We start from the raw sequence: 18,992 nt of genomic DNA on the forward strand, positions 1-18,992 counted from the left end.
CTATGATGTCATGCACTTTTAAATATGCAGTTAATATTATTTTCTTAATTACATGAAATGTTGAAGTAACTGCACAAAATTGTATTACATGTATGCTGATTCACCAATTGATTGATTGACTTGGCAGGCAAATTTATTTATTTATTTATTTTTGACACTTATAAAGCGCACTGTTACCTTACGGTGTCCTGGCGCTGTTTTGATAGCTCCCAAAACTAAGTCCCCAGGTTACTTTACAAAAAGCCATGTTTTTAACTTTCGCTGAAAGGTCATAAGCTCAGGAGACAATCGGAGTGCCGCTGGAAGGGCATTCCAGGCCACCGCTGCCCCTCGGCTAAAACTCCTGCCTCCCCAACCCACTTTTCTGATGCGTGGGGTCCGAATCAATCCCAGAGTCGCTGACCTCAGTAGTCTTCCGGGTTTGTGCCAGTGAAAATATTGCCCCAGAAATGCTGGACCTATGCCATGGATCGCCTTAAAGACAATACACAGGCTTTTAAATAGAATCCGCTTCCTTACTGGCAACCAGTGTAATTTCACTAGTTCTTGGGAGATGGGCGCAAATTTAGGCAAGCCTTTTAGCAGGCGCGCTGCTGCATTCTGCAGTATCTGTAACTTGCTGAGTACTCCTTGCTGGGCTTCCAGGAGCAAGCTGTTGCAATAATCCAATCGTGAAAGCACTAAAGCCGTCACCACTGTTTTTTTACATTCCCCTGGAAGAAATGGAAGAACCTTCCGAAGGGTTTTCAATATCCAGTGGATGGATGAGGCCAAGGCATTTACCTGGGGTTTATAAGAAAGTCTGTCATCTATGATGACCCCCAGGTTCTTAACCTTGTTGACAGGAGTGGGAAGAGTCCCCATCTCTTCTGGCCACCAGCTCGGGCCCCAAAAATTGGCCGTGGAGCCAGTATTACTTCAGTTTTGGCCGAATTAAGTTTTAAACAATTTCCTGCCATCCATTTGCTCACAGCTTTCATGCATTCCTGGAACTTGCTGGCCACGTCATTCTCCCTCCCTGGTATCAGTGACAGCACAATCTGTGTGTCATCTGCGTAAGATGTAAGTTCAAACCCAAACCCATGGGAGCGGATGACTGGGGCCAGGGAAGAGACATAGACATTGAACAAGGTAGGGCTAAGTGAGGAACCCTGAGGGACCCCGCAAGGTGATCAAAATGTCTAATGCCTTCCCCTGGACCCCACATTCCTCCAGCCGGTCCACCAAGATGGTATGGTGGACCGTGTCGAAGGCCAACGACAAATCCAGCATGACCAGAGCCGCCCTACCTCCAGAGTCCATCACCTTCCTGACCTCTTCTGTTGACTTGATCAGGGCGGACTCGGTACTGTGGCCTGGTCTGAACCCATGCTGTGAGATGTCTAGCCCCTGAGTGGTTCCTAGGTATGCACTAAGCTGGATGTTCATTAGCCTTTCTACAATCTTGGCCGGCATATGAAGTCTGGAGATTGGCCGATAGTTTGTGGGGTCCGAGATGTCCAGATTGGGCTTTTTTAATAGCGGCTTAATGGACGCCCGCTTCCAGCCCGATGGGAAGTCCCTCATCTCAAATAGCTGCTTAGCTAATCCTGCTAAAGCATTGGCTATGGGGGTTACTGCCAGCTTTGCAACTGTTACTGGGCAAGGATCATAGGGTGAGCCAGATTTTATGCTCAACAAATGTCTTTTAATCTCGTCCCCTTCCACTGGGACGAAAGCCAGCAATTTAGTGTCCTGAGTGGCTGTCTTCGGGCTCCTAGATCTAGATGCCCGCAGGCTCTGTGCCACAGGGGCTTCCAAAGATGAATAAATCTTTCCTACCTTGCTTGAAAAAAATGGAGCTAAATTCTCGCAAAGTTCCTGAGTTGGAGGCGTAACTCCTGGTTTAGGTGTGGCCAAGCTGACAACTGTATGAAAGAGTTCCTTGGACGAGTTTTTTGCCCCAAGGATACGATTTGTAAAGTAGATTTCTTTAGACTGTCTAATTCTTTCTTTATATTTTCCCAGGCTGGCTCTGTATATCTTCTTCTCGGCTTCATTATAGTTTTTACGCCAGACTCGTTCTAGCTTTTTACACTCGCACTTTAGCTTCCTGAGTTCCTCTGTAAACCAGGGGGCTGATGGAACCGTGCGGGCAAAAGACTTGAAGAGCATGTCTATGTTTAAAGAGTCTGGTGCAGAAACCGATAAAATTGTGTGATAAAGGCGGAGGTACGGATTTCTCCTTATTGGACTTGGAAATACAGTTTATCAGTGGCTAGAAGTTTCTTGTTTTTCGACAAGTTGAGTATCCCCATTTTGACCATTTGGAACATGTTTGACATTCTCTATCGCAAAAACAACACTGGAGTCAAGCTATCCTGGCTGATGACGGCTGATAGTCAGAAACCGGTCCTAGGATGCTTGATTCGGGTCCAGGGAAGACATGGCTTGGCAGTTCGAGCTGGACTGTTCCCATGAGGCACAGGGTCAAGGCTGATTTGCATATGGCCATGTCTCTACTGGGGTAATGTGGAGTGCAAAAAAACGATGGATTTAGGCCCAGATCTCTGTACTTGGGTGAATGTATGACATTGTTCTGCATTCTGTCCATCAACTGTTGTTTTTGCATTTGTCACCCCGAGTGGGACGGGTATGCTCAGACGTGAGTCCCGTGCTCTCCACACCACTGGAGTCAAGCTATCCTGGCTGATGACGGCTGATAGCCAGAAACCGGTCCTAAGATGCTTGATTCCGGTCCAGGGAAGACATGGCTTGGCAGCTCGGGCTGGACTGTTCCCATGAGGCACAGGGTCAACCCTGATTTGCATATGGCCATGTCTAAATTAGGGTGGTGTGGAGTGCAAAAAAACGATGTATTTACGCCCAGATCTCTGTACTGGGATGAATGTATGACATTGTTCTGAATTCTGTCCATCAACTGTTGTTTTTGCATTTGTCACCCTGAGTGGGACGGGTATGCTCAGACGTGAGTCCCGTGCTCTCCACACCACTGGATTCAAGCTATCCTAGTTGATGACGGCTGATTGCCAGAAACCGGTCCTAGGATGCTTGATTCCGGTCCAGAGAAGACATGGCTTGGCAGTTCAGGCTGGACTGTTCCCATGAGGCACAGGGTCAAGGCTGATTTGCATATGGCCATGTCTGAACTGGGGTGGTGTGGAGTGCAAAAAAACGATGGATTTAGGCCCAGATCTCTGTACTGGGGTGAATGTATGACATTGTTCTGCATTCTGTCCATCAACTGTTGTTTGTGCATTTGACATACTCTATCCCCTTGCTCGTTGAAGATATTCTTGTTGATGTTATTTTTTTGAGTGGGGGAATTGCTTTAAAGTTCAATCCTGACTTTGACATTTCCCGGGTGAGAAAAAAGATTGATACTAAGTTCCCACAAATATTTAACTTAATCTGGTTGCACAAACTTCCTGAACGTTCTTGCAGTAGAACACCCATTCCCCTTCCACAGAAGATTTGTTGACAAGGAAAGCTCTGTATGAGTAAATCCTTTTCAAATTGTGAAGACAAGTTTTGTGAACTACAAAAGTAGATTTGTGCTTGCTGAAATGGCTGTTTGTAGAGCTAAAGGTAGTGTTAAGCTCCTAAAAAGCTTTTTGAATCATTTCAACAATCCACAATGATTACAAAAAACAAAAATGGCATGTAAGCACACAAAGTCCATTTTGCATTTGTTGATTCTTTTTCCTTTTTGGGTTCCAGATTTCTCTGTAGTCAATATTTAGTCCAAACACAAATGGGACATGGTTCTTGGTAATTCAGAAACACATCCAGGCATATCAATATTCATAAACCCCGCAGCCGACACATGTTTTGTCCTCCTGGAGACTTTTTCAAGGTTATGTCAATGAAAGAATATTACAGCGTTTTGTAGTTCCATAAGAGTGCAAATCATGTGTTTGTTGATTTTTCTTAATAGTAAGTTACCCACGTTGTAGCATAATGTTTCCCCGTGGGAGTGGTATCCCCCTTAATAATGTATATTTATGTGTCATGATTTCTTGGGATTAGTTGATGAAAATCAAATTCAATAGTATGCCATTAAGCAGTACCCTGATAAGCATGCTATTCCAAATTGTTGTGTAGTGGGTCTGGGAATGCCGTGAATGGGAACTGGGGGTAGATTTGCCGACATTAGGCTTAGCCACCACATGCCAGGTCTGGGTCACAATTCACAATGATTAAACTGCCCTAGAGAATCCAAGTCAATTGCACAACATCAATTAATACTAAAGGTCTAGATCAGGTCATGTTTAGTTAGTACATTTTCTGCTGCATATGATATGATTTGTTAAATGCAGGAGACTAAAGTTTTTGATAGGACAATGGTGCCAGCACTGCAGAATGGTGGTGGCTTTACCAAATAGCCTAGCTTTCTAGTCTTGATTCTAGCTCATGCTTCTTTCCTCCTTCATCCTACACTTCCTGTTTATTTTTGTTATTTTTGTACGTGCTCTTTTCCATCCCTTCTTTCTCCCTTTGACACTGTTTTTCTTAATCTTTGTTTCTTCGTCATTCTCTTTTCTCTTTTCTTCATTTTCTCCCTTGTGCACTGGGTAAGAATCAGATGCTGAAAAATGAATGCTGTTGCTACCACCTGCAACTACTAGCACAAAGTAAGCACTGCCTGGAGGACACATACATAGACATACAGTTGAAACACATCAAGTGTGCAGTACAATATCTTTGTGTCCAACACATTGAACATAACTGTTTATATAGTTTTGGGCTAATTGAAAGTTTGTTTAGTATTGATGTTTTCATCATTACCAGGAGGGGACAATTTCTTCAGCCATATGGTGAAAGTGACAATTTCAGCAATAACCAATATGTTTATACCCTTCAACTATGTTCTCTTAAAACACACTCAGAATAATCTTTTCAAGATCCAGCAAAGCCAGGGTGCAGTTAGTTATATGTATGAATGGGCAAAATGGTGGAGGAGGGGGCCTGGTCTGCACATCCAACATGATGGATGTAATGAGGCAAAACTGCACTATACTACCTCAATTATCCGCCCAAATACCCTCTCCTCACCGGCCATCTCCCCAATGCTAAATGGGAATCTCCAAGCCCTTAGTGAGTCAAATGATGCGTTGTAATTAGAAAATCCACTGTTGTTTATTCGAACATCCAAACACTTCAGATTGCTGTAAAGATCCTCACCAACATGTGTTTCATCTGTTATTTAAATGGATGGATGGGGAGGATGCCGACAAGATGTGTGGCCTTAGCTACGCACTCTATTCCTGCAATTAGAATTGTTACCATATCCTATTCACTTTTATGACCTCCTGTCTAAAAGTGATGCAGGTAGTTGTGTGTGGGGGCAAGGTTCTTTTTTATTGATTGTTGTACCATTATCAAATATAACTTGTTTGCCTCTGTTTATTACATATGCTGTTGTCTCTTACAGTACCCTAACGGATTTGCATTGTACCTTAACCCAAAAGAGCATGTTCTTATCCTGGCAACCGCCTGTATGCCATTGTATAGCTATCTTTGTTAGATAATGCAATCCACTGTCACATTCACTCTATTGACAACTAGCAGACTCAGTAAGGGAATTGTTCACAGTAATCAAGACCCTGACTATCCCACCCACTGATAGTGGTCCATCCAAAACTTCAGAGGAGAGGTGTAATAATCCGGCCTCATATTTCCTCTCTAAAGTAATTGATATCTACAGCTGCTTTAAAATTTCAAGTACAGGAAAATACCACTCTTTCCAAAACCAGGTCTCTGAAGTGTGGCGTCCCACAGGGCTCGTCATTGAGTCCAACACTTTTTAATGTCTATGTTGAGTCACTTGCTAAAATTGGACTGGAATTTGAAATATCCATGTTTATGTATGCCGATGATACGCAGTTGGTTATTTTCCTGGACCCAAAAAACTGCAGGGATGGTGAGAGACTTTCTTTTTGCTTGGTAAAAGTTAAAGAGTGGATGACGACAAGTTGCTTAAAGTTAAATGGTGATAAAACGGAGCTACTGCTCCTTGGAAATAAAGTAATACCCAGGCCCATCATAGACCGGCATGCATGCCTAGGTAATCCACCCATTCCTGCAGAAATAGTAAAAAACCTAGGATTCTGGCTAGAAACGGATCTCTCTATGGTGACACAGGCCAAGAAGGTTACAGCAATTTCTCAGAAGTCTGCCTAAAATCCTAAACAGAATTCCCATACAACTAAGGAAAACAGTGGTCCATTCTCTAGTCACTTTGCAATTGGATTATGGAAACACGTTGTTCCTGGGGGCACCTAAATATGTTACTCAGAGACTGCAGGTGGCCCAGAATGCAGCTGCAAGGCTGCTCTGTAACATCTAGGTACAGGAGTCAGTAAAAAAGCATCTACTTAGACTCCACTGGCTCCCAGTAGGAGCCAGAATAAAATTCAAGGCACTGGTTATTATACATTGAGCACAGCACAATTGAGGCCCTTAAAAAGTTAGGAGGCTAGTTTCCCCCTACATCCCAAAGAGACAGTTGCGATCTAGCAGGGAAGAATGCCTAAAACAGACAAAGGTTAGGAGGGAGAAATGGGGACGAAGATCTTTCTCCCACCTAGCTCCCAAACTCTGGAACTCCTTGCCAATGGAATACTACCTGATAGACAGAGAAGTACAGTTCCGCAAAGAGTTCAAGACTTGGTTGTTTATGCAATGTCTTTAAGGCATGGTTTGCCCATATTCAGTACCTGATCGCGCAGCACTAGGAAGCCTCAGGGCAGCCATGCACTTTACAAGTCCCAATAATAACAATTATAATAATAATTGTACTCCCTTGTAATCTGTCTAAGGGAAGTTGTACTAACGACACATTTGCATTTATGATTTACAATAAATGTGACTTGTTAACACTTGAAAATCAATAAACAGATGAACAAAAAAATATGAATGGGAAAATGGTGGACAAAGAGAAAATATGTATTTTTATGTCATCAGAATACAGTATTTTTTATGGGCTCTCATACCTTATATGCACTTCTTCATTTAAGCCCTTCCATGCTCACGACGAGCTGAGCTCGTCATGAGTTGCGCAGCTCGCATGCTCATGACGAGCTCAGCTCATCATGTAAGGCGATAAATCGAAAAAAGCCGCACAGCGCAAAAATGACCGCAGCACGCATGCGGTTGATACAGCTACAGCAGGAACACCAAATCATTGTGTCTAATTGAGGACGTTTGTAAATGGTAGAAAGGCATGGTAAGTTCACACTTACTAGGCCTTTGCAATACATTACAATACATTTGTACATTCAAAACAATGACAGTCAGATACTACATCATGATTGAAAACAGGACCAAGAATATTGCCAAAACTGTCCAAACACACCATAGTTTACAGTTTCCATAATATACTACATAATCAAAGGTTTATAAGTTGTATTTATTTAACATGCATAGCTAATTAAAACCATTACATATAAAAACGCATAAAATGTCGCAGAATTCAATGGTACTGCCCACCACCCTTAATGCGAGGGTTACCAATACAAATATCCTTCAGGTCGGAAAGGTCATTTTACATTAAACTTATTTAAAGTGTATTTAGAGTTTATACAATGGGGATAAGCTCCAATAAATACCTTCCTGGTCTTAGTGCACAACAAATTACAAATAACAAAATACACTTCATGAGCATCATTAAAATGTACGTTTAGGTGTTAGGACCTTTGTGGGTTTACTGTTGCTTGACTCTACAGGAATGGTTTAGCGTCGCACAAAGTAGTCTCTTATTGTGAGGCTCAACAAAGACACACTAGTGGCCCAAGGACCTTAGATCAAACCTGTTCAGAGTGCATTAATAGGTGTGCAAAGCATGCTAGTCTGTAACAAAAAACACATTAAACTCCATAAGTCAAAGGACATTTGCTATTTGACTGTGCATAACTCAGCGCTGTTGAGGGTTCCGCTTTGCACAATCCTTAACAGATTAACTTAACAGAACGTGGATTGTACCACAGGCAATTATAATGAGTATGGATGTTGCAGATTCTTTTCTTAAGGATGTATCAGGAACATTTTGGAGTCATGGGGCATATTTATGAGCCCCTTGCACCACCGGAGCATCACAAAATCATATCTATGAGGCCACGCAAAGCCGGTATGCGTGGCTTTGAATGGCCTTAAATATAAGGGAATAAGGCAAGGCAGCGTAAATCACTGCATTGCCTTACTCTGTCCTCAGGAAGTGTTCCCTGGGCATTACGGTGGGTTTTCCCATGCAACTCCCATGGAAACCTGGGTAACTACAAAAACCTTGCGCCTCCCGAGGTGAGGATAACAAAGGGGAAATATCTTATATACGTCTTTTTTTCCTCTTTGCATGTGTGCTGCATGCAACACACATCGAAAGGAGAAAATGCCTCTTAGGATTGTTTCTGTGCTGGAAGGTGTCTTCTAGATGAACAAGTTGATGCGTTTCTATATTCTATGGCCAGACATGAACTCTCAAGTTATTTTTCAAACATCGTCAAGAACTAGACTAAACCAACATTGAGGGTGATATTTGAAGGGTTCATACCTTTCGTGGCTGCGTTTCTAAATGTATGAATCCCCAGCAGTGGCGCAACAAAGGCCCTTGCATCCCCCGCAGAGCAGGGGCCTGACGTCCTTGGGCCCCCTCAACATAGTACACTGGCCTAAGAGTTCCTGAGTAGGTCTGAGGGGGGCCCCTCCATGTACATTGCAGGGGAGCCCCTCATGTTTTGTTATGCCACTGACCCCCAGGTGATTAAGTAGTTTCCATAGATGATATTTGTGACAGAGGTATATTATGTGGATTCAAGTTTCTTCTCTTTTACAATATAATCTACACTTGAAGCAATCTGCTGAGCTAATCCATAGTGGTAAACTGTCCAGTGTTACTTTTTAAATGATGAGAATAACTTGATTTCAAATAGGATTAGGGACCAAATTAAAGTGAATGTGGTAAGTGAAAACAGTTCCAGTATCTGGAGGCAGTTGGATAGCATGCCATAGAGTTTTTCTGTAACATTCTTCTTTACCAACTTGATGATTAAATTGTGAAAGTGTGCTGTTCACATATGCTCATAAAAGGGGCATATGTGTTTCCTCATTTATTTTATCCTGCATGAAAGAAAACCTCATTCACTGCTATTTAATTTGTGACATTGCTATTTAATTTGTATTTAAATCAATGTATCAGAAGTCTTCAAACAATGCACTTAGAAAAATAAAGCCTCAGTCAGACTGCACATACATTATAAACAAAATATAAAGGTAAACTATCAGAAGCCAAACACCTCTTAGAACTAATAGTAGATCCTGCAAAGATAGGAGGAAACTGAAACTGACCAAAAATATCAAATAGATGAAAAAGAAGATCAAAAAGGATGTGAAAAGGTAGAGGATTTTAGGACAAAGAAAGACATTCAACTCTAAGCAACTATATATTAGGATCTTTTCATTGAGAGAAATCAGGGAACCACTGAAAAACAATTGTCATAAAAATTCAAAAGGGTGGGACAACCGGTGAGAAAGCTAGTTTGGAAATGTAGCTGTGCAAACTTTAGACATAATAAACTTCAAATGATGAGGATACTGGTCATTTTGAATGCTGCTCACTTCTTTAACACTGTAGAAGGACTATCTTGTAGAATAGTAATATGTATATTTTAACATTGATAAATTAATATCACTTAAACCTGTCACATAAATGGCGTACATCAGGGGGTTTGCGCCACACAGACAGATTCTGTGCTCGATTCTCAGGGTAACCAAACACTATGCAAAATCTTTTCATTTGTAAACGTTTTATGGGATGTATGATATTACAACGCATGCTTTTACCACGCATTCCTTTACAACGTGTTTTTTACAACGCATGCCTTTACAGCGTATAGTGCTTTGGGGTGCTGGATAGTGAATAGTTTGATTTACTATTCCAACTCCAGTCCCCGTGGATAGTAGGGAAGGTGTTGGATAGTACATTAAACCTTTTCCCTATCCTAGAGCGCCCCCCAGCGCAATGCGTTGTAATGGTTTGCGTTGTAAAAGTTGCGTCGTAAAGGCACTGCGTGGTAAAAGTTGCGTTGTAAAGGATGTTTCCCCATTTTATGGGCAGTCATCCCACGTGAATATGAAGAAAACCCTGCACTATGATTGGACAGCCCTGGAACAGGTACAGTGCAATGTAGACTTTCTTTTATCTTTATTCCAATAATTGGAGTAGGTAGGAGCTTTAAAATGTTCTGCCATGTCCATAGGGATTTGACCAATCAAGCATGAAGTTTCTAGAGAAAGTCCTCAACTGGCAGTGTCTAGGACTCCCACATCCCACTAAGCTCTTTAAACATAAAAGCTGCTCTTGTCTTCAAGAAACTACAACACACTGCAAGAATTTCAGGACAAACATGCCTATATGAGCTTATCCTCCCTCACATGGCTTTACATATATTTTTAACTAATTGCAATTTCCTTTAGTGGACAACAGTGAACGTAAAGAATTACAGTTTTTCACATTGATAGTGTTGCCTCTTACATGACAAAAACAATTAAATACACAGGTAAAGGATTTCTTGGAATAACTTTGAATACCATTCAATGGAAATGTGTGTTCGTGGTTGCAAGTGATCACACCAGCACTCATTTTTAGGCCCAGGAATAATTTGTTATTATTACATTTTGGCGCAGAGCATGAGAGATAAAGACAATACAGAGAAAAGGCATGGTAGAGAAAAATAGGGAAACAGTGATCAAAAAAGGATGAGAAGAAACTAGTCAATAGATGAAATTAGGACCAGGCAACCAAGAAATTAGGCAACCCTGGCATTGGTAGTGCAGACAGTATTCTCATAAAGATATTTTGGTCCCATGCATATTTTTTTTTACAAATTAAGCAAGGTCAGTTGAGAAGGCTAGCACAATCAAACCAATTAATAACAAACTGAAAATACCAGGTCGCTCAACTAACAGTAACAATACATTTGGGGCCATATTTATGAAATAGTAGTGAAGTGCAGCAAGTCACCTTCCTGTGCTGTACCGCATCACTGCAAAAGGGCAAGAATTTGCTGTATTTAAGGCAATATGGCACATTCTTGTCCTTTTCCCTACACTGGTGCATAATGGGCTGCCTAAAGCCAACGTAGGCACTGTTTCACCATGGTGCAAGGATGCCTGCGTTGCATGCAGGATTGCTTTAGTGCAGGAAGGGGCACCTACCTGCACAAAATCAATTCTGAGAGGCTTTCTCCTCCTTCTATGATTGCTGCACACATAAGATAGAGGAAAAACGAGGTAATAAAGATATTTCTCCTCGTTCCACCTCTCCTTGGGAGGTGTATCTTTTTGGCACAGTCCCAGGGTTACTTGTTCTTGTAAATCTGGGAATGCATCAAAAATCAATAGAAACCATGGAAACGCCTCCTTGGCACAAAGTAATGCACCGCAGCGATTTGCTCTGCGTTACTTTACTAAAAATGTATAAAGCCACAGAGGGCCAAGCAAGGTGGCCGTGCGTGGCTTCATAAATTTAATTTTTCATTTATCGTGCAAGAGTGATATATACGACTCATAAATATGCCCCTTGGTGTTCTGCCAGCATGTTCAATAAAACAATTTCCAAACGTTTCTACCTGGCCACGTTTTTAACACATGGTAACATGTTTTATTTAACTTATTGTTTAAAGGAATGATACACATACTGCATATTCAATGTGTGCGTAGTATGAAGTCGAACCTAAAATACTTGAGTCTCACAAGAAATAGGCAACTTCAAAAAACTACTCGGTAAACTAATTTCAAGTTTTCCCTATAAATAAATGTTGTCAACTCTAAAACATAAACAAAGATACTTAACACCATTTTAACACTTTCCAAATGTAAACCATCCACACATTTCCTGATGAGTGAATCAGTGAAGCGCCTTGAGACCCTCCCGGGTGAGTAGTGCGCTATACAAATGGCATGATTGATTGATTGATTGATCAGTAGAAAGGTTTCTCCAACATAACAAATATAATAAGGAAGTTAACCTACCTGTATGAGGCTCAATGGAAAAATAGGGCTGCCCTTCTAAAATGCTGTACACTAGCTTTGCGCTGTTTCCGTAGACAGGATCATCGGCGTCTGTGGCTGTTAATTTGGTGACAAAAGTACCTAAATAAAAAAAAATTGGTTTCATTGTCTTCTTTGGCATCATACATTCCACACTCCTCAGAACAGCTAAAGTACACACGTTTGCAATGTAAACTAATATTTACCATTACCTGATTTGATACATTTTAGGATTTAAGGCACATCAATAACTTCCACTAAACGAAAGAGTTTACATAATATTCTGTGTAACAGCTGTATTTAAGCATTGTACAAACATTACATAATAATGTTCACTAAACGTTAATTTGCACATATCGAAGATAACATGATTTAGTTAACAGTGACCACTTGTATTGATAAAATTGTCTAAACAAGTATTTTCTTCATTTATGTTTCCAGTGGGATACATAGAAATATCTCCAACACATATGCAGCCAATGCCTTCATATGTAGAAGTGAATGCACATTGTTCAGCCGTGAAGGTGACCAGCTGTGACAATTTCATCCATTCTATGTTTCCATTTAAAAGTTAATGAGGTGGATATCATCTTGATGGCCTTGTAGGCAGAACACTAGTCTCAAATATGTATAATGTATATCTTAGTCCAAGGAAGAATTATCATTATTGTTATTAGTAATAGTAGTAGAAGTAGTCGTATTATTTGGGTTGTCATTAAGTAACAAATCTAGGGCTATAATACAGATGAAGTACATTTTCATGGTTAGCTTTGGGTACACCTTTCAAAAAGAGCGTCCAGAACAATTCAGGAAAATGAGCTCCATTATGATGAATGCACTGCCCGCAGGGCAGCCGCGAATTTGTGCTGCCCTGGAGACAGTGCATTGATGTGAAAAGCAGAGTGGCTTCTTTAAAGCCACTCCATGTTTTCATAGTGCAGGCGGCACCTAGATTAGAGATCCCCTTGCAGTCGGGGGCAGTCAGTGCCTGCACCTGCCTGCAAGGGGATCTTCCCTGGCACCCCCTTGCCCCCGCCAGAGGGCTGCAGTCAGGGGGGAAAAGGTCATATTATTACAATTGGGGCAGCACAGCGAGAAAAATTCAAATGACAACCAGATATAAACTTGGTGCTCAAATATGTACAAGTAGTCAGTGCCGACACAAGTGATATAGTGGAAGTCATTGCATGCCCGATCTCTGACTGGCGTAATACTACGGATTTAATCCGGATCTCGACCTTGATTTTTCCAGGTCCGGTTCTCTTGGACTCCTTAATTCGACCAGACAACTAAGACGCTTTCCATCTGGAGACTCTTTTTCCTACTTGGTCCAGACCCCTTTGAGGAAGACTCGACACTTGCAGAAGATCGGATCCTTCTGACCGATCGTTGTTTTCTTACCCGCACCTTTATTGAGGCAACCATGTGCTGAGGATGGTCCCGAACAATTGAGGACCGAAACATCGTCGACCCCGCAGCGCAATTACAGGCACATCTTTTATTGTGGCTCTGTTTAAATTGTGATTCTAAGTGTAAAGTCACTTCAACTTTGTTACGCACTGAGTCACCCACTGTATATATTGTTCACTTCATGCACCTACGCCGTTCACGCTGTTCACTATATCACTTGTGTCGCCACTGACTACTTGTACATATTTGAGCACCAAGTTTATATCTGGTCGTCCTTTGAATTTTTCTCGCTGTGCTGCCCCAATTGTAATAATATGACCTTGTCCTTTATCTTTTTTGAAATACAAGAATAATTTCAACAACCATGTGATTTGAATAATTGTCTCCTTTACTCATGTTCGTGTAATGCCTTGTGCATACAAAAGTATTTGTCTTTTGAATATCACCTGTTGGGATATTGTATTTTCTTATACTCATGCAATTGATGTCACGCCCTATTGAGTGCACTAGCACTTTCAGTATTACAGAAGACAATGCACAAACGTCTGTGGCCCTTTCTGTAATATCACAGTGCCCCAGGGGCACGCAAAGCAGACGCAAACACCCATTGCGACCCTGGGACACCATGTGCATATGGCCCCACGTGTTCTTGCTTATGCTTTGAAAATCTACTTGTACAAACCAAAGAAGGGACATAAGAAAATCTGAAGTGAGAAGGAGAGTATTTATTGCAAACTGATTTATTAATGGAATATAACCCTTAAACTCTAATTTTATCTTCATTACATAAAACCTCTTACCCATTCAAATTCCATTTTATGCCAATTCTCTAAGTGTGAGAAAAATACATCCTTTAGATTGAATTTTGTATTAGGTTTTAGTAGCACAATGTGAAATGTAGTATTGTTGATACACTTTTTGTTGAAGAGGATTATTGTAAGCTCCGCTCTGAAGTGAATGGTAGTGAAAGGAAAGCTTTAGTTTGGTGAGATTTTATATTAGATCTCCTGTTCATATAATGATAATGTATTCTGGATATTTCCTTTTTGCAGCTTCAGATTTCCAGCCTTGCAATGGGTGGTCGGGTGTGTTGTATTTGACGCCTGACAAGGTGATGAATTTGGTCTGGTATGTTTTACTGTAGCTATTTTCTTCCTTTTAGCAGACACTGCAGCAGAGACGTATTAAGGCAAAGGCAAAATGGACATTTGCCCAGGGCTCCAACCTTCCAAGCCATCCCGGATAAAATGATATTTCTCTCACTTTACCAAACCTTTGTCGATTTCTCTATCATAACCTCTGCCCCATTCTCTGGTTACCTCTGAATCTGTCAGGGCAATTTCAGGGATTTTCGGGACCTAGCCAAAACGTATTTCAGCCTCCTTTGTGTGAAAGATTAAGTACAATTTAATATTGTATGATATAACACAGGCATGAATTAGCGAAAAATAGATAATACAATTCAAAGTAGTACATATTAGGGCACCCCAAAATATGTCTTGCTTATAACCCCAAAATTCCTAGCTGATGTAACCATAATATTTCAGACGTGTTTTTGATGTATTCAACTGCATGCACTCAAATATTTAGATAGTCCTGGTGAGAGTTGGATATGCTGGTAAGCTGAAAGAAAATGCTATCCAAATTGTTGAAAATGTTATCCACATTTTAACTGCTTTTAAAGCCTGAAAGCTGAATGTATTACAGCTGGTGCAGGTTAGAGCCTTTGCTGGCAAATAATTATTGACGAAATGATGGAACTAAGCAACAGCCAACTGATTAAAAAGAATCATTATTCTCCTACATTCTCCACTTAGGGTGTGATTTTTAGCGTGGCGAATAAATTACTCCATCACAAAAGAGACGGATGTCCTGTCCTCCTTGTTAGAGGTGCATTAAGTCCTATGGCACTTGTAATAAGGCTGTCGAGTCCCCCAAAGGTGCACTAACCTTGAGAGCGAGATCCAGCGGGAGCAATGACTAGTTCTCAAAGCCCCCCCCCCACACTGTCCCACCGGAGGAGAAGTAGACTCCTTCCAGCGGAGCAGGGCGGAGGGGCTGGGGAACGAAAACCGGGTTTGTAGGGGAAAAGGAACGTCCGCCGTCACCTTCCTGATACTCCTCAGGAACGCGTCTCTGGCAGTCCGCGGGGATAACGAGGCTCTCTTCCTGAGATCGTGTACTTTAACAATGCCAATCCAAGTGGTACATTCTGTGTAGAGTTAGGGCTTAGTGACAACGGGACCTCGGGGAGCTGGGAATCCGTGAGCCACCCCGGTTCCTACCGTTGACTAGCCCTCGGTCGGCAGTAAACTTTAGCAGTCAAACAAACAACAAACAAACTCCCTCTAAGGGGTTGGGCACTGTAAAGAACGGGACCTAGGGAGCTGGGCATCCGTGAGCTTCCCCCGGTTCCTACCGCGATATGTCCGGAGGCAGGTACCCCCTCCTATTCAGCAAAGGGAAGAAAAACCAAAGAAAGTAAAGCGGGTAACACTGGTGCGCCTATTTGACGCGTACAGCGGAACCTCGAGGTGCTTCCCTTAGCGTCCCAGGTTCCTTCCGAGTCTCGAGGGAAAAGGTATTAGCTCCGCTACACCTACGCAGGAATGTCGGTGCCGGCAAGCGTGGGAAGGTGCGCAAGTACGGAATCTTCGGGTGGCGTCCGGCGAAAGCAGGCAAGGCAGGAAGTTCTGGGGCAAGATACACGAAGAGAAGTCTCCAGCTCCAACTGACGAAATCAGTGACAAGCACCGGATCCCCCTGGTGGCCGGAATTATATAACAGCCCGTCCTCCAGGCAACAACCGGTGCTCGTCCAAGTGTTTGCTGGGAGACGTAGTCCTCTAAGCCCTACTAAACACGCCGGACCATGACAAAGGCAGACAGGATGACCACCATGCTTGTGACGGAGAAACCTGCACACCAAATTCTAAATTAGACCATTAGTCTCTTAAATGTGCGGAGAGCAGGAGCCAGATGATGTCCACCGAAGGTGTAAATGGTAGGCATTTATAATAGTTTCAGAATCCAGGGGTTTTGCTCAACGGGTTTTTTAACTTTTGGATGGATATAGAACTTTCTAAAGTAAAACCATGACATAATCTCCATATGGAACTTGATACCACAGTATTGTCTTTCCCAGCATTTGATCATATTGAGTGCAGTTACAAAAGAGTGAAGAGATAGGTATGTGTCCTTGAAAAGTGAATGGGCTTATCAATAAAATATAAAAGGTGAAATTACATTTTTCATATGATTAGAGTCGTCACCTTCAAACATTTCTTCAATCCAAACAAATGATGAAGAGCAGACCCAGAGTATAGTGCAGAATTAGAGTGCATTTATTTCGCCCAGTCCTGTCCGCCATAACGCGTTTCGCTTCCCATAAACATTTACTTAGCCTTGTTCCATTGCTTCATTTTACCATGTGAAAAGTCTTCAATCAGCTATATCACATACTTGTTCAAGGTGAAAGATAGAATAAAATATTGTTCTATAGTTCTAAATAAAGGCTTTATGGATCTCATTGCTTATGACTAAACATGGTAGCCTTTTACAATTATATGTATTTCAGCATAAAAGCCGTGCAACAAGGGTTGTTGCATTTTTTCCATTTTACACTATATATAAAACATACTGGCTTGTTCCTGCCATAATGTAAACAATTCCAATAGTTCAATCAATCAATCAATCAAGTAGCATTTGTACAGCATGGCTTATCACCTCGGGTGGTATGCAAGTGCTCTGCTGCAGGTATCAGTGTAACAGCTAGGTCTTAACTCCTTTTCCGAAGCAGTTCGAAGACTGCAAAGTGCAGAGGTGTAGGGGGAGAGTGTTCCAGGTTTTGGCGGCAAGATGAGAGAATGAATGCCCTCTGGCGCAGCTGTGGCAGATACGTGGTGTCTGAGTAAGGGTGAGGTGTGCGGAACGGAGGCTTCTGGTTGATTGGTGGAAGGTCATGCAGTGGTTAATGTAGTGTGGTCATTGGTTGTGGTGGGCTTTGTTAGCTTGGATCAGGAACTTGAACTGGCATCACTTATGAATGTGGAGTCAGTGGAGGTCTTCTGGTGTTGGGTGATGTGCGTCCTCTTGAATAGGCATATTGAGGATCAGTCTGGCTGCTGCATTCTGAATTGTCTGGAGTCTTTGCACGAGTTTTGAGGTGGTGCCGGCATAGAGTGAGTTATAGTAGTCAAGCCGGCTAGTGATGAGGGCCTGGTGCTGATGAGGGGCCAACTAGAAGATTTTGCCGAGCATGCGTATCGTGCAGAAGCAGGCTTAGGAGACAATGTTGATCTGACGATTCTTGTGGAGTTCGCTGTCCAGTGTGATGCAGAGGTTGTGGATGTGGTCTTTCGGTGTGGGGGTAGGTCTGAGCTCCACTGGCCTCGATGAGTCGTTCCAAAGGGCGGCGTGTCTGCCGAAGATTAGGAGTTCCATTTTGTCTATGTTTAAGGCAGTTGTTGAAGTTGGTCTTCATCAGAGTGGGGTTTGCTGAGAGTGAGAGGATAGGTTGAGTGTCGTCAGGGTAGAAGATGATGTTGATGATGAGCGATCTGACAATGTCTGCGAGTGGTGTCATGTAGATATTGAGGAGGGTAGGGCTGATGGACGAGCCTCGGAGTACCCTGCAGATGGGGCGCTTGAGTTGTGAGGTAAAGGGAGGGAGGTGGACTCTCTGGGTGTGTTCCGTGATAAAGGATGCCATCCATCTGAGCACATAGTCTGTGATTCCAATCTGGTGAAGTCAATAGATGAGTGTGTGGTGTGAGACGGTGTTGAAAGCTGCAGACAGGTCCTGGAGGATGAGGTCGGCAGTTTCTGCTTTGTCAAGTAGGGCTTGGATGTCGCCTGTTGCTGTGATCAGGGCTGTCTCAGTGTTGTGGTTAGCTCTGAAACCCAATTGGTATGGGTCTAGCAGTTTGTTTCTTTCCATATGATTGGTGAGTTTGCGGTTCATGGCCTTCTCCAAGACTTTGGTGGTGAACAGGGGGAGGGAGATAGAACAGTAGTTCATCAGCTCTCTACGATCAGTTAAAGATTTCTTGAGGAGTCTAACCTTCACTTTTTTCACTCATCGGGATAGATGGCTGTAGTCAAGGAGGATGGTGGTGAGCTGGCAGTTGAACTCATTGCTTCCTATGTTGAAGAGTCAATGGAGCACAGGTCTGTGGGTGCTCCTGAGCAGATGGAGATCATCAGGGTGGTAGTTTATGGCGTGCTAAGTTGCTCGCAAGTAGTGAGTTGGTGGTTGGTGGTTGTGGTTGATAGTTTGCAGAGGATGTCGAAGGTTGGCAAATCGAAGTTGTGAAGATGGTTGCTATCTTGTTGTGGAAGTGTTTGGCGGGGGAGTCACAGAGTTCTTGTGTTGGAATGATTGCATTTTGTGTGACTGAAGGGCAGGTGAATTCTCTGACAATTGTGAAGAGTTCCTTGGTTTGGTTGACGCGGGTTTCGATCCGGCAAGTCAAATCCTCCTTCTTTTATACTTCAAGCTGGCAGTGGTAGGCTCTGGGCCCAAAAGAGTACAAATCA

At 42.4% G+C, this 18,992-nt stretch overlaps 1 protein-coding gene across 1 annotated transcript in view; it reads right to left on the reverse strand.

Annotated features, from left to right (window-relative positions):
• Positions 1 to 18,992, reverse strand: part of CDH8 (cadherin 8) — a 780,636-nt gene that overhangs the window by 354,803 nt on the left and 406,841 nt on the right. Inside the window, exon 3 of the mRNA XM_078668530.1 lies at positions 12,028 to 12,147. Coding sequence (XP_078524656.1) covers positions 12,028 to 12,147 — 120 coding nt within the window. The remainder of the gene's footprint in view (positions 1 to 12,027; positions 12,148 to 18,992) is intronic.

Source organism: Lissotriton helveticus, chromosome 12 (genome assembly GCF_964261635.1).
Source record: "Lissotriton helveticus chromosome 12, aLisHel1.1, whole genome shotgun sequence".
Classification (NCBI taxonomy): domain Eukaryota; kingdom Metazoa; phylum Chordata; class Amphibia; order Caudata; family Salamandridae; genus Lissotriton; species Lissotriton helveticus.